The sequence below is a fragment of the Penicillium waksmanii genome (genome assembly GCF_028829765.1).
Source record: "Penicillium waksmanii strain IBT 27052 chromosome Unknown utg000005l:1.0-5232799.0:1.0-5237142.0, whole genome shotgun sequence".
Lineage (NCBI taxonomy): Eukaryota > Fungi > Ascomycota > Eurotiomycetes > Eurotiales > Aspergillaceae > Penicillium > Penicillium waksmanii.
In genome coordinates this window covers 1,885,755-1,900,665 of record NW_026643252.1, presented here as the reverse complement: position 1 = coordinate 1,900,665, position 14,911 = coordinate 1,885,755, and the positions used below count along the sequence as shown (strand labels likewise).

Sequence of the window (14,911 nt, the reverse complement as noted above, 5' to 3'; positions counted from 1 at the left end):
GTTGCCGGTGATCTGCCACTTTCTCCGTAGGGTATGGTGTAACTAACATTTTGGATTCCGCACGTCGTGTGACTTTGGATGTTAGCGTATTGGGGCTGGCAATTGATTTCTTGGTGTCTAGAATATTGGTTCAGAAGAGGCGACGGCTACTGAGGACATGGTTCAAGATTCTTTTTGGTGGCGGGGAAGTCTAGATCGGGGATTGTGGCGACTGGCTAGTTGGACTACATCGATGAACTACTACCAGTACATACCCTTTTTTTTCCGGCCAAGTGCAGATATACCAGGTGTTTACAATTGCTGTATATCGCGAGGATAGAGAAAAAAACAATCTAGAATTTTGTGTATCCGTCATGCAAATAGCTATCATAGACATCGGCTCATGGCTCATGTACAAAAGAAATTTTGAATGTGCCCTCCAGCAAACACCGAAGGCGAAAATGAAAAAAAGACAAGGCAAGGTTATCAACACACAATCTCAATAAAGAAATTTACCAGCCACGACCAGCGAGCTTGTCAGCAGCAGGCATCTGCGACACGTTAATTCCAACAATAGCTTCACCCAGACCCTCAGAAACCTGAGCGAGGACCTTGGGGTCCTTGTAGTGGGTAGTAGCCTGGACAATAGCCTTGGCACGAGCCTTGGGGTCGCCAGACTTGAAGATACCCGAGCCAACGAAGACACCATCGCAGCCCAGCTGCATCATGAGCGCCGCATCGGCGGGGGTCGCAACGCCACCAGCGGCGAAGTTGACAACGGGCAGACGGCCCTTCTCAGCACACTCGCGGACAAGCTCGTAGGGGGCCTCGATCTCACGAGCGAAAGCGCGCAACTCGGGCTCCGGGTCCGCGCTAGACTGAAGAATACCACGGGCACGGGCAATCTGGGCATTCACGGTGCGCATGTGCTTGACGGCCTCGACAACGTCGCCGGTGCCGGCCTCGCCCTTGGTGCGGATCATGGCGGCGCCCTCGGAGATGCGGCGCAGGGCCTCGCCGAGGTTACGGCAGCCGCAGACGAAGGGGACCTTGAAGGGGGACTTGGTGACGTGGTAGACGTCATCGGCGGGGGTCAGAACTTCGGACTCGTCGATGTAGTCGACGCCAATGGACTCGAGGATCTATAAGGAGGGTGGGATGGTTAGTTTTAGATTTTCTCTATACCCCCCCGCTTTGGAGTGCTCTATCCGCCGCCCCCGGGAATTTCTTTCTCTTTCTTATAGTTCTGAGGAATGGTAAAACGTACCTGGCACTCAACGAAGTGGCCAATGCGAGCCTTGGCCATGACGGGAATGGTAACGGCGGCCATGATCTCCTTGATCATGCCGGGGTCGGACATGCGCGCAACGCCACCCTCGACACGAATATCGGCGGGGACACGCTCGAGAGCCATGACGGCGGCAGCACCAGCCTCTTCAGCAATGCGAGCCTATAGAGAGAAAAAGAGAAGGACATGTTAGTCAAGACAATCGAGGGCAATTGGCAATTGGCGACAGAGGATGTTGTAAACCTACCTGCTCAGCGTTGACCACATCCATGATTACGCCACCCTTGAGCATCTGCGCAAGGCCGGCCTTGACGAGAAAGTCATTGCCGGAGGAACCGTTCTGTTGAGCCATTGTGAAGGAGGAGGTGGATTTGGAAATTAAGATAGAACGAAAGAAGACGAGAAGGGAAAGAGAGGGATTGAGGGGATTAAGAAGGAAGAAGAGTGAGTCAAAAACGATAAGTAAGTTCCCCGCCAACCCTGTACCGAAAGGTCGCCTCAGGCCTCGGCGGGGCTGCCCCTCGCGATTTAAGCTCGTGCAGGAGTTACCCGAGGAGAATGTGTATTGTATTGTATCGTCACGGTACTAGTACTAGTAACTATGTTACATACATCTTCTAGAATTCATCATGATAGGTCGTATACTACGGTATACTCTACAGTATACAGGAATGTAGTGGTCGGCTGATCATGATCTCCTATACTAACTACAAGAGGAAAGACACTCCCCTCGCTGTACAGAGTACATACTAGTAGTAACTACTGACTACTCTACTGGCACTCGGACGAGAAAATTACCAACGTAACTCTCATTCACCATTAAACTTTGCCGCGCCGATTCCACTCACCGAGGACAAGTCCGCCGGAACTTGAAGGACTTGGCTACTCTTGAGTACATACATGACTGCTACTCTCTACTCTACCAAGGCCACGTTCATTTGATCGATCACAAGAAATTGATTTGGTTTTTCATCAGTAAAATATGGTTACAGGCCCCCTCTCTACAAGGGCACTTCAACTATTTCTCAGCGGGACCGTCAAACTAGCAAAGAGAAAACTAGTCCCCGTTCCCACGCCATGACATTTGCACACCAATTCATTTTCCCAAGGATTGTATAAAAGAATAGCGGCAATTAAAAAAAGGAGAAAATTGGGACAGAACTAAACGGAGAAAGGCAAAAGATTCAAAAAGGGAAAAAAGAATCCTTCGTCATACTGCTCGTGAAATTTGGAGAACAGTCTCGTTAATTTAGCTGCCGGGGACCAGGCCCTTGAGGCCGGCACCGATGTCACCCTCACGGGCGGCAATTTCAAAGTATCCGTAGATGATGCTAAGTCAAGTGTTAGTAGATGTTTTTTTTCTTTTGCTATGTGTGAGAAGTCAACTTACGTCACGGCAAGCAGGATACCAGTACCGCTGCCAAGAGCACCGAGAAGATCGGACGCAACGGACAGACCACCAATGCAGGCACCACCGAAAGCGGCGGCAGTGGGGATAACACGCTTGAGCTCCTTGTACATGCTCTGCTCACGGTGGCCGGACATGACGAGACCCTGGTCCTTCAGCTGCTTGGCAACGTCACGGGGGGGCGGAGCCGGAGACCTCAATCCAGGTCTTGGAGAAGAGCGCACAGGCAACAAGCATGAAAGCAATGTAGACAGCAGTGTGAATGGGGTCGAGAAGAGCCTCCTTGAAGTTCAGAGGAGGGGACATGTAGTAGGCAATACCCGAGGAAGCGAAAAGCTGGGCAGAACCTTCACGGGGCTCCCAGACTCCGAGAAGCTTGACAAGGAGGTTATCAGAGAAGCGAGAGTACAGCATCTGGGAGATCAAGAAGATATTGGAGGACAGAGCCGACTGGAGCATGATGGGCATGTTGGAGGTGTAGAACAGGCGGACGGGGTAAGAGCCGCGCATGCCACGCTGGCGGGCGGACTTGACGGGGATCTCAACGCGGAAGCCCTGCAGGTAGATAACAGCGGCAAAGACGAGGAGGGTAGCCAGAAGGTTCATGACGTTGGGAAGGTTCTGGCGGTAGAAGGCCTCGTACAGAGCACGCTGCTTGTCGGGCCAGGTGAGGAGCAGGTGGAACAGGGCAATGATGGCACCCTCAAATTCGGGGCCACGACCGGTGTTGATGGTGGTAGGGGAGAAAGCCTTCCAGACGATCGACTCGCAGATGTTGGTGGCAATGAACAGCGAGATACCACTGCCCAGACCGTAACCCTTCTGCAGGAGCTCATCGAGCAGAATGACGACGAGACCGGCGACAACCAGCTGGACGATGAGCAGAACACAGATACCGGCACCAAGGTCACTGGGCTGGCCGTAGAGACCAGTCAGGACGTACACACAGGCCTGGCCGAAGGACAGGATGATGGCGAACAGCTTCTGGGCGGTCTGGTAGAGCTCGCGATCGGTCTTGAGGTCAAGGTTGACGTCGATGAGGTGGGTACCGGCAAGGAGCTGGAAAATTGACAGTCAGTTCCAATGCTATCGGCTCGTCACAAACCAATTGATATCACCTACCTGGAAGACCATGCCGGAGGAGATGATAGGGGTGATACCCAATTCCATCAGAGTACCACGGTTACTGGCCAGCATCATACGGAGCCAGTACAGGGGGTCCGAGGTGTCGGAGGAGACGATACCATAGAGAGGCATCTGGCTCATGACCAGGAAGATGAGCAGAGTCAACTATACACGAGATTGAGGTCAGCATTGAACACGGATCACGAAACACGGTCGATTCTCGAATTTGGAGCAACGTACACCCGTCCACATCAGCTTCTGGTTGAAGGGCACCTTGGTCTCAGGCGCCGCCACCTCCGGAAGGAGGGGCGTGAAGGGCTTGATCAAGTCAAGGAAGCGAACTAATCATGGTTGTCAGTATGGGCGAGTCCATTGAGGGTGATCCGAAGCAAGATGAGTTGCGACGATCGATCGCGTGCTGGCAGGCTGGGAAGAAACTCACGGCCGCTCATTGTGACAGTCTTCCCTCCAATCCGTCTTAAAAGAAATAGAGGAAGCTGGAATTGGGAGCCAGCAAAAGGAGTGGAATGGGGAAGATGAAAAGGAAAGGAAAAGGAGGATGGGGGTTGGGGGGAGATGGGGGGAAGGGAAGGAAAGTCACAGAAAGAGGTTCGCTGGCCACTTTTCGCTTCGCGCTAATTCAACTAAGGCCACTTGGCCACCACTCTGGATGCACTTCTCTCTCCCCTTTTAATTCCCCCTCCATTGACTCACCCTGAATGGAAATAGCGTCAAACAGTTGGAAGATTTGATATCACTCAATTTTTCAATTCTTTTTTTTTAAAAAGATATTTTCTACTTTTTTCGAGATTCTCCCCTAAGCTGTGGGTGTGTGTACCCCAGGGTAGCACCCCCCGAGCTTATCCCCACATTAGCACAGGGTCTACAACATATCGTATCAAGCTCTATATTCAGCACACCATTCTGAAGAACCCTTTATTATTGCCCAGGACTCACGGGCTATTCTATCTGATGATTCGGAATATTCATAGTAGTGAAAAAAAGAAAACATCAAAATAAGATCATCCCCCCCGCTATTCTATATAGACACCAGGTCTTTGCGAGAGATCTTCACCCAAAATATTTATCCAAATTCCTTCAAACACATCTCGTCCGAGCCTCGCTCAAGGACCAACAAGACCAATGCAGTCATCAATCACCAATTCAAGCTCGCCCAATCGAGTCTTCAGCCCTCGGTTCTCATCCTTGAGAATACCCATGACACTCCAGGCCTCGGAAGCTGGCACGCCATGACAGTTGCCACATTGGTTTGGGTTGCCGGTGCTGCCGACAAAAGAGCTTCCCAAGCGCGTCGAAGCAATCCCCTTGATCACACGGTCGTAAGCTGACGACCGCGCCGGGTTGGGTGTGCTTGTGACCTTGACAAGATTCTTCTGGATGGCGGGAGTTGGGGTAGGAGTGACGGTTGGATTGGACAGAACAACCTGGGACAGGTTGGGAGATGGCGCGGTAAGTGTTGATGTAGGGGACTCGATGCCCTCCTTGTGTGAGAATACGCTGTCGGCCACACTCTCGTCTCCGGACTCGAAGCCAGAGTCGCTGGTTAAGGTACCGTGGCTTGCACGCTTGTTGCCGCGATGAGGAGTCTGGAGGACGAGGGATGGGATCTCCTCGTCAGGAGGAATCGCGCGCATCGTACGACTGCGACTACGGCTCTCCTCCTGTTGACGCATGTGCCTTTCTTGTTCCAGTTCCTCGGCCATGGCCTTCATGGCTTTCTCCTGGTCGAGGACCTTGGCCGCCATTCCATCAAGCTGCATCCTTAAATGGTCAGCTCGTGCCCGGGTTTCCTCGAGCTCCTCTTGCTTCTGGTTCTTCGCGGCTAAGGCTTGGTGCATCGCAAAGGTCCTTTCCTTGTAGGCTTCTTGCATCTCTCGCAAGACGGTGCTAGCTTGTTCTCGGAGGTTGTCGAGTGCATCTTCGTTATCGACATCAGAGTTGGGCAGCGATAGGGCTGCATCGATATCGAGATTGAGGAATTCGTCGTCGGCAGGAGCTGGAGGGAGCGGTTTCTCCTCTGCTTGTTTTCGTAGGCCGAAGAATGTAAAGCCTGAGTTTGACCGGGTGTGGGAGGAGTGTAAGCTGGTGAGACGGGGTTTATCCATTTCGTCCGAGTCGGCAAGTCCGCTGGTACGCGGAGCGATTCCCAAGTTGACTGGATCTGACCTGCCCTGGAACCAATCCGACAGGACCCTGGCTCTTGCTTCAAGTTTCTTTTTGGGGAAGGTATCGGTCCAAGAGAGGGGTGATGGGCCCAAAGAGTGTTTTGACGAGCCGTCGGATGAGGTTGGATCGTAGAGGTCTTCCTCGAAGATAGGGGGTCGCGAGATGTACTCAGTATTGGCACGACGGTGGGAGGGCAGACTGTGGAAACGGTTCTCCGGGGAGGCTAAAGGGATCGACGGTTTTGGGGGCGACGAGGCAACGGTCGTGTGAGGCCCCTGGGAGTCATCGGAATGTAGGGAGATCGAAGAGGAGAGATGGGAGGACATGACGACGGGGGAGCTCGCCTTGGGACAGAAACACAGGGCGAGTTTGTAATGCCACGTCGAATCGGGTTGGTGTGGCGTTTGGTGGTGTGCAATGTGCAACCTGAAAGGTGGAGGAGGGCGAGTGGACTAGTGGACTCCCTTTGAAGGGTCGAGGTGTGGTGAAGTCAGGGAGATTGGATATGGGAGGGGGAAGATGGAGATGGGATGTGTCGAAGATGTTTCAGGGTCCTGTGGCAGCCCTCAAATCTAAGTTGTTTTGGTCTAGTTCCTGTTTCTGAGTTTTGTTTTGTTTTATTCCCCCCCTGTGCAGCGCGTCTTTGGGCCAAACAAAAGAAAAAGGCTGGGAAGTATGAAATAGCGGTGGCTGGTGGCTGGTGGCTTCAAGAGTTCTCCACCACCAACCACACAGCAACTCCACCTCCATGGAATCTTCTCTCCAGTCTTCTTTCGACTTCCCCTCTTCAGTGGACTGTGGTGGAATTGCAAATCCACGACGGCAAAGAAGTGGAAGACACGGCATTGGCAGTCCTATCAAGATCGGAACCAAATACTACTGTACTACATAAGTTCGCCGCACGAGGAAGCTCCGCTTCTCCTAATCCGATCCTAGTCCGATCCCACGTTCCGTGCATAGGAAATCTTCCTTCTTACATCCCGACCATCGTCATCGTCATCATCGTCATGGCACCCCCCAACCCCGGCCTCACGCATCTTTCCAATGCTCTTGCCACCCCAGAGCAGCTTTCGGCTTCTTCCTCGTTGATCGATGGCGTTCCCTCCGACCTGGAAGCTTCAATTCGCTGCGCCGGCACACAATTAACACAGGCCGCTGGCGTGCTCTTGCATTTGTCGCAAGATATCATCGCACAGGCAATTGTTATATTTACGCGCTTCTGGCTCGGAGCTGATGGGGGCAGCTTGCGCATTTATTCTGTCAAGGTGAGCAAGCTTCCTTCAGTCTTTCTTGACTCGTTTCCTTGTCTATTTGACCTCGCGCCTAATCTGAATTCCAACCTCGCCAGGATGTATCAGCCGCTGCTCTCTACCTGACAGCCAAATTATCCTTTCAACCCACCTCACCGCGCTCAGTTCTCAATGTCTACACACTGCTTCTCTCGCAAGAGGCCTCTCCGCTGTGGTTTGTAAACCCCCGCGGGGCGCCCAAGCAGCCGCCATCCGCGGACAGCTACACCCTTACAGAGGGCGGGTACCAGTCTGCGCGCCTAATTCTACTTCGCATCGAGTCCGTCATCCTCCGCACCCTCAGTTTCGACACTCACGTTGCCCTCCCTCATACTATCGCTCTCACCTACCTCCAAACCCTAGGAGTCACTGACTCCGCCGTGTCCCGCCGAACTGTCGAATACCTGAATTCCGCGTTGTTTTCCCCCCCAACTACTCTACGTCACACATCAGCCGAATGCCCTGGCCGTAGCGGCCATCTATCTTGCTTCGCGGGAACAGGATTGCAAGCTGGTCGATGGTGAATGGTGGGAGGTATTCGATGTCGATCGGGAAGAGCTTGGGTTCCTGGTGGTCGGAATGAAGAGTACGGAAGGTTTCATGCGTGCTGAAACGGAAAAGTGGAAGGGTCCTGGAAAGCCCATTCCTTTGGTGGTTGAAGAAGTAGATGCGGAGATCGAGCGCAGTCAAATGATGCAGGAGGGTGAATGAGTTGGAAATCTTAAGCCTAAGCTTGGATTATTCCAGATTCGGGAGCGCATGGGGCTCTCAGGCACATTGGGTGTCAATAAATAGACTATATAACCCGGAGAGGCAGACGCTGGCCACTTGGAATGGGAACCTTGGAGAACCCGTGAGGCCGAGTTAGTATCGGCCACGGCTGGCCACCTAACCATAGATCTTCCAGTGGGAGAGATGCTTCATGCATCACCTGCATGGCAGAGAGCGCCACGTTATCTTTGAGACCACTTTGAGCAGCATCAACGGCATCAGGCCGCTGGAATCAGGTGGAGGGAGGCGACGGCGGCCGATTCGATTTTGACGGTTGTGATGGGATGGGATGAGCTCACGCGGGGCCGATCATGTGCTCCACCGCTTATCAAGGTTACCCCCCCCCACTGTCCCATATCTCACTGCATCTCCATCTCGCATCTACCTCTCTTTTCACACGCTTCAATAGCACATAGACACAATGAACATCTTACATTCTACTCTATCAACCTGGCGAGATCGCCTCGCCCCTGTCTCTCGAACCTCTACCTTCCGCAATACCGGCCAAATCACCCCAGAGGAATTCGTGCTTGCGGGCGATTATCTGGTCTATAAGTTCCCCACGTGGTCCTGGGCTGATGCCTCCAGCCCGGCAAAGAGAGTCTCTTATCTGCCAGAAGGCAAACAGTTTCTCGTTACCCGCGGTGTCCCTTGCCATCGCCGGTTGAACGATAACTTCGCTGGCGATGCGGGCACCGAAGATGAGCTAGTGAGGGACATGTTATCTGGAGGGGAGGGGGAGGGTGCCACAACTGTGGATGGGGACGATGGCTGGTTGAGAACCGGTGGCGGTCGTGACTCTGCAGCGAACCGGAGCGAACAAGAAGCACGAATCCGGGATGTGCGGACAGTCGATGATTCTGGGAATTTGGGCGACCAAGAAGACGACGATGAGATTCCAGATATGGAAGACGACGACGATGACGAGGAGGCTATTATCCGTGAGCCAGTTGGGCAATCCGGAACAACACAGTACGTGATATCTGCTCCTCCTCCTCCTTCTCTAGCTGCCTTTAAACCCAGACAGCTCTCTTGTTTTCAACTCTTGTGTCACCGGTATCTTCAAGTACTAATAGCATCTGACCAACCAGACCACTCCGCACCTACACCCTCTATATCACATACTCCAACTTCTATCGCACGCCCCGCCTCTATCTATCAGGCTATTTATCACCATCAGAGCCCCTCCCGCCGCACCTCATGATGGAAGATATCGTCGGCGACTACAAAGACAAGACCGTGACACTAGAAGACTTCCCCTGGTTCGACGGCAGTATAAAGATGGCAACCGTTCATCCCTGCCGCCACGCCTCAGTCATGAAAACACTCCTCGACCGCGCCGACGCAGCCCTCAAGCTCCGCCGAGAAAAGCTCAAGCAAACGCAATCCCGCGAAGAAGCAAACCGCGTCCTCCAGGCTAACGGCGGTCTTGAAGGTCTCGTGGATGAAACAAAGGGGCTATCACTAGGTGACCAGCAACAGCAAGGCGGGGACGAGTGGGAGGTCCTGCAGGCCGATGAGGAAGAACAGAACGCCATCCGGGTGGATCAGTACTTGGTCGTTTTTCTGAAATTCATCGCCAGCGTGACACCGGGTATCGAGCACGACTTTACGATGGGAGTATAATAAGATGGAGGGGGTTTTCCTTTCCTTTCTCTTGTTTCTTCATTTAGCAGCCCAATCGACCCTCTGGAGGGCATATGCCAGCATTTGGGCGGAGACAAAGCATGGGTTCGGCTAGAGTTGGGCTGTGAGCATAACGGATGGGCCTTCTGCGCTAGGGCTCTGGATACGTGATAACGCATGATATGACATGATAGGCGTTGACTTGCTGCCACTCAATCTATTCTGGCTTTTCTTCTTCTTTTTGGGCTCTGTTCCTTTCAAAACTTCCAAGTAAATTCCACATAAAATCATACCAAATCGGTAGCTGCATATAAGCCATATAACAACCTTGCATATACCAGGACAACATTCGGAGTGCTTCGTTCTTGTAGAATCTGCTAGCAGCAATGATTCATCACATCTACCACCTGGACAGATTGAACACTTTTCTAGAGACCACCAGTAATCCCTAGCGTCCTTTCTCCGCGAGTCAACCATTCAAACCCCCAGGTCAGCGGGGTATGCTCTCTCCACCAATAGAAAGAGCATATCATAAATATACTATCAAGTGCATACGTAAGTTTAGCTTGATCTACCTCAGACCCCGGGCCACCATTTTTCGAAACCTTGAATCATTGCAGACTTTTAAATGAGAGAAGACAGAAAGTACCACAACGAATTTCGAAGAGGGTAAGCTAGACACGCCATACTTCACGCTTGTTGCAGAGACCGTACTCGCCGACAACCTTCAGTTCCCAGTCACTAGGTATGGGGTGAGCATTGAAACATACGACATGACCAGAAGCACGCTTCTGATCAGTGGCTTCCTAGCTGACAAACCGACTCGAAACTGCACAGGAATTAAGCTTATGGTCTTCAATTGAAAATTTTCGACTGGATGGTATTTGCGCAAAAGTTGACTTACGGCGACAGGGGACCTTGTAGGTCTTAGACACGACACGGCAATTATGGAAAACAAGGTTAGAGCGAAGCTAGGTTTCCACAATGTAAGGGCAAGATGCAATGTATTCAAGCCTGATAGAACTTAGAAATGGCAAACAGCAGTAAATTGTAAATAATGAGTGCAAAGCCGCACGCCCGGACTCCCATTCCATCCCAAGCCAATTCCCTCCCCAAATAAAGTAAAAAGCAGAACGTTCGATAGTAACATGGCCCTCATATGTCAGCCCGAGATACATGCAGATATCTGTTGGTTGTGTTTGTGTGTAAATGCGGCCATCGCCCACCCAAGCAGCAGTGGACGAGCCCACTAAAAGATGGTAAATAAGCGGAAACAAAAGATGACACGGAAGAAGAGATGGTCAAAGGTACAGATGATAATAGGTTCCACCGAGAAATTGATGGAATCATACAGGACAAAAAACTTGGAAGAAAGAAAAAGAAAGCAATAAAGAAAACAATGTGCAGCGGAAGATCACTGGGATCTTAATCATGGTCAATCAACTCGTTTATCAATGATCACTGCATGCTTGCGACGCTTAGGCGAAGGCGCCTAGCATTATGGAGAGAGCGATGGCAAAGGCTGAGCTCGGCACCAGAGCGGAGGCAGAGTTGAACATGGGCTGCGAAGGAGGAGTAGAGGAAGGCACCGGGTAGTGGATCAGAGGGGTCGAGGTGGCGGAGACCGGGGTAGGAATAACGTAAGCAGCGGGGGTGGTGATGGTAGGAATGTTGATCGGTGTAGTATAAGTGGGAGGGATGAAAGAAGGCATATAGGTCTCTGTGGCAGGAGGAGCCTCAACAGCAGGGGGGGGGTCTGAACAGTAGGAGGAATCACAACGGTAGCCGGGGGGAGGGACCGCCTCGACGATCTCAGGGCAAGGGTAAGCGTCGTGCTCGCTGTGGACGCCAGCACCGAACTTGACGGAAGGACCATCAGGTTGACCGACCTCGTAGCCAGCGCCTGCATTGTGCACACTGCTCGCACCGGGCCCGCAAGGACCGTTGTGCTCGCTGTGGACGCCAGCACCGAACTTGACGGAAGGACCATCGGGAATACCGACAGTGTATCCGGCTCCGGCATCGTGCTCACTGTGGCCGGTTTCGGCGTCATGGTCACCGCCGAGGATGGGGAGACCAGGCTGTTTGTTGTTAGTTGGTGATCTCCGCTTTGATAGGTAGACCCATGTGCTGCGGTGACTTACCAGCTGAGGTGCGGAGAAGACGGAGGCGGGGCCAACGGCCAGAATAAGGCACAGGGCGGAGGAAAGAGTGAAAGTGGTAGAAGGCATTGTTGTGGTGTTGAAGTGAAAGCGTAAAGCTGGAATTGATTTGGGAGTATGAAAAGATTGTTGGTTGGAAGATGAAACGAAGGATTGGGGAGCTGGCTCCGAGAACGAGAGTGGGAGATAATGGGAGAGAAAGAGTGACTGTTTGAAACTGTGCTGTTAAGTGGATGATGAAAAGAATCATTCAGACCGAAATCAGTCGCCTTTATGTAGGTTCTGAAGAGCCTCTGAGTCCTGGCGCATCCGAGGGGCACCGTGGGGAGAGCCAAGGGCCAAACAGGAACCAGGACGCTGCAAGGCTATGGGCTAGCCCCTGGTGGCTTTTTCTTGCAGAGCGCCACAAGGACGACGATCGGCAAGGTACCAGGGGTGTGGCAGTTGCCAATGAAGAAGAGACAGGCGACATGAGAGATATCAAACCTTGCCCAAAGTCAAGGGCTGTTCCGATTCGTGGGAATGACTAGTAGTACCAAGAATTGCAGTAGGTATAGCTTCAAGCGAACCATCTTCAAAGCTTATGCACGAGGCCAACGCCCGAGCCATCCAAAATACTGCGGGCTGCACTAGGGGACAATGGCCCGGATCTTCGCTGCGATGCGCGTAACATGGGAAATCATGAACCACACGTGGGGCCGGGGTCAAAGGTTCCTGAGAGCATGCAAGGAGGTCACCACAGGAGTCGAAGATAGGGCAGAGATGGAACCAGTCAGCGAGTCGGCGAGTGGCTAATATTGACACATCATATGCAAGGAATATCAATATCAACACTCGCAGGAAACATAAAACAATTCTGTTGAAGTCTGGCTCAATGAGCCGAGGGCACGCACCCCAGGGTTTCTCTTTTTGGGAAGTAAGAAATTAGATGGGAGAGAGAAAAAAGAGAGAACATGTGGAAATGAGAATAGAAAGTGTGTATTGCATAATCTTGAGCATAACTCGTCAAATCATGAAGTATCTTCGCTGCTGTAAATAAATGGCGAAAGATGTATGCCAGATGGAAGTTAAAATAGAAATAGAGAAATGAAAAGTAGCAAGCAATGGCATATCCAGCAAGGCTGTCCATAAATCACAGAATCAAACTGGTAATGGAGAAAGGCCTGTGTCTGTTTAGAAATTTCCATAGCTTGATATTCCAAAGGCCGTGCCGAAATTCGTTGACTTCCTGAATTTGATTTCCGGTTCCTGCTCCCCCTTGGTAGGTAGCTCAGCGTCGCCTTCGTCTTCATCAATTTTCCCAGAGTCTGATGCAGGAGACAGAATCCGCCTCGCCTGGTCTAGGAGCTTCTGGTCTAATTCACTTAGGAAACTATTGTCGTGCTCCTCGTCGTTAATGAGACCCAGGGGCCCCTTCAGGGCTGGATCTTCAGGTAGATCGGGGAAATAGGAGATCCTGTTCTCGGTGGGTTGATGCACGGTCGTTGCCACGGGGGCGAGAGGGGCTTCTTCGTCGCACGGGGGCTCCTCCATCTCCTCGATGGGAGAAGGCTCCTTGGTAGACCGTTGGCTAACGTCGGCCTCGATGATCGCCATTGGAGTGTGGCCCGCATTCCGGACCAGATTTTCATTAGGTGGGCCCAGTTCTGACAGCTTCAACTTAAGACTGTTTCGGTGTTCCTGGTCCGACCTTGCAGCGGCTGAAGGGGCTTCCGAGGAGGTCTCCAGGGGCGACGGAGAGGGCGGGGTGATCACTCGAGCAACAACCCCAGGTGGTAGTGCGGTGGATTTGAGTATAATTCCATCGAGTCTGCTATCAAGCTTCTCGATAGGTACTGGTACACTAACGGCCACGCTGGCAGCGTCCGCCGCCCCCGCTTGAGGTGAAAGTGCCGCGTCTAGGGATGGAGGGATACTACTGCTCCTTTCACTGATCGGCGACATGTGAGCAGGGTCTATAGCATCCTCACCACGGAAGACCCTTGTCGGTCGGCCACCTGGGCTTGAACCCTCCCATACTTGTGCTGAGTGTATGGCGGATTCATTAGAACCTAGATATGATAGCGATCCAAACGCCGGCTTTGCAGAGTCTGGCGAAATTGTTTGGCCTTGTTGCACTTTCAACAACGACTCTAGTTCTGTAATCTTTGTTCTCAAGAGTATCCTTTCCTTCTGCCATAACCGACGTTCCTCTGCAAAGAGTTTCCTTTCCTCCTCAAAGTGGGCTCGTTGACGGTCCAGCAGGGCTCGCGACTGATCAATATAGGATGAATCCAAGATTATTGGGGTCCTTTCGGGAACGCATGAGCTCTTTGTCTGGTAATTTTTTGTCTTGGCCGAGGGGGCAGTTCCTGAGACTGATTTTGTGCGGCGTATAGGTGTTGCGGTCGGCGAAAAGCGTACCTCCTTATAGACGCTTCCATGGCCATCGGGTAATTCTTTTGCGGGACAGGCCATGATGAGGGCACGAGGAATATAGATTTTCAACCTGTGGACGGGAATTCGGTCTCTCAAATTCCCAACAGGCGGGAAATTGCGATATTGCAGAGGGGGTTAGGGACGGTGATTATAATTGTGGGCCCTCAGAGAATGGAGTCGAGAAGACGAGTTGACTACTCGTAGACTAGCAGCAGCACCAGCTCAGAGGCCAACTCAACTAGTAGCAGATGATTCTTTGACGAGCTCGGGAGTTTAACTGTGCAAGGCAATGGGTCTGGGTCTAGGTCAGGGGCGATCAAGCGCCCATCGCAGCTCGGTAAAGCTGCAGTGGATACGGATGGGAGGCGGTCAATGGCGGAGGAGTGCGTGGAGAACGGAGAAGGACCGTCTTGCCCATCCACCCAAGGCACTAGTTCGGTTACGTGTGGGTTCCTGAATGAGTACTGAGTGATAACTAAGTGGCTCCGGGGCTCACGGTGTGTATGTGCACAGCTGGCAAACCACGCGTTCGCGGCCAACTGGCTGGGGTGGTGGGACAGTAAGGGGAGGTTGGGCAGCTTCAGGTTCGGCCTGTTCCTCAAAGTGTGTTTTTGGGGTCGAGTTCAACCATGTAGTACATAGTACATGGTATATCGGG

The 14,911-nt window shown here is 52.2% G+C and overlaps 7 protein-coding genes across 7 annotated transcripts; 2 read left to right on the top strand and 5 right to left on the bottom strand.

The window, feature by feature from the left end:
- Positions 1 to 491: 491 nt before the first annotated feature.
- N7481_005615 (pyridoxal 5'-phosphate synthase subunit PdxS) lies at positions 492 to 1,619 on the bottom strand (the record flags this gene model as incomplete). The annotated part of the gene is made up of 3 exons (XM_057264834.1): positions 492 to 1,121; positions 1,247 to 1,429; positions 1,515 to 1,619. 3 exons carry the CDS (start codon positions 1,617 to 1,619, stop codon positions 492 to 494), a joined length of 918 nt encoding a protein of 305 aa, XP_057122554.1.
- An 897-nt stretch (positions 1,620 to 2,516) lies between these two features.
- N7481_005614 (translocon subunit SEC61) lies at positions 2,517 to 4,252 on the bottom strand (the record flags this gene model as incomplete). Its single annotated transcript, XM_057264833.1, has 6 exons — positions 2,517 to 2,598; positions 2,658 to 2,821; positions 2,871 to 3,734; positions 3,798 to 3,965; positions 4,041 to 4,141; positions 4,243 to 4,252. The coding sequence occupies 6 exons, from the start codon at positions 4,250 to 4,252 to the stop codon at positions 2,517 to 2,519; spliced, it is 1,389 nt and encodes a 462-aa protein (XP_057122553.1).
- A 672-nt stretch (positions 4,253 to 4,924) lies between these two features.
- On the bottom strand, positions 4,925 to 6,313 carry N7481_005613 (uncharacterized protein; the record flags this gene model as incomplete). Its single annotated transcript, XM_057264832.1, has 1 exon — positions 4,925 to 6,313. The coding sequence occupies one exon, from the start codon at positions 6,311 to 6,313 to the stop codon at positions 4,925 to 4,927; it is 1,389 nt and encodes a 462-aa protein (XP_057122552.1).
- A 681-nt stretch (positions 6,314 to 6,994) lies between these two features.
- On the top strand, positions 6,995 to 7,987 carry N7481_005612 (putative cyclin; the record flags this gene model as incomplete). Its single annotated transcript, XM_057264831.1, has 3 exons — positions 6,995 to 7,252; positions 7,336 to 7,671; positions 7,730 to 7,987. 3 exons carry the CDS (start codon positions 6,995 to 6,997, stop codon positions 7,985 to 7,987), a joined length of 852 nt encoding a protein of 283 aa, XP_057122551.1.
- A 481-nt stretch (positions 7,988 to 8,468) lies between these two features.
- N7481_005611 (ATG3/ATG10 family protein) lies at positions 8,469 to 9,673 on the top strand (the record flags this gene model as incomplete). Its single annotated transcript, XM_057264830.1, has 2 exons — positions 8,469 to 9,019; positions 9,139 to 9,673. 2 exons carry the CDS (start codon positions 8,469 to 8,471, stop codon positions 9,671 to 9,673), a joined length of 1,086 nt encoding a protein of 361 aa, XP_057122550.1.
- A 1,478-nt stretch (positions 9,674 to 11,151) lies between these two features.
- N7481_005610 (putative cell wall protein) lies at positions 11,152 to 11,904 on the bottom strand (the record flags this gene model as incomplete). Its single annotated transcript, XM_057264829.1, has 2 exons — positions 11,152 to 11,754; positions 11,818 to 11,904. 2 exons carry the CDS (start codon positions 11,902 to 11,904, stop codon positions 11,152 to 11,154), a joined length of 690 nt encoding a protein of 229 aa, XP_057122549.1.
- Positions 11,905 to 13,008: 1,104 nt separating this feature from the next.
- N7481_005609 (uncharacterized protein) lies at positions 13,009 to 14,292 on the bottom strand (the record flags this gene model as incomplete). The annotated part of the gene is made up of 1 exon (XM_057264828.1): positions 13,009 to 14,292. One exon carries the CDS (start codon positions 14,290 to 14,292, stop codon positions 13,009 to 13,011), a length of 1,284 nt encoding a protein of 427 aa, XP_057122548.1.
- Positions 14,293 to 14,911: the final 619 nt, after the last annotated feature.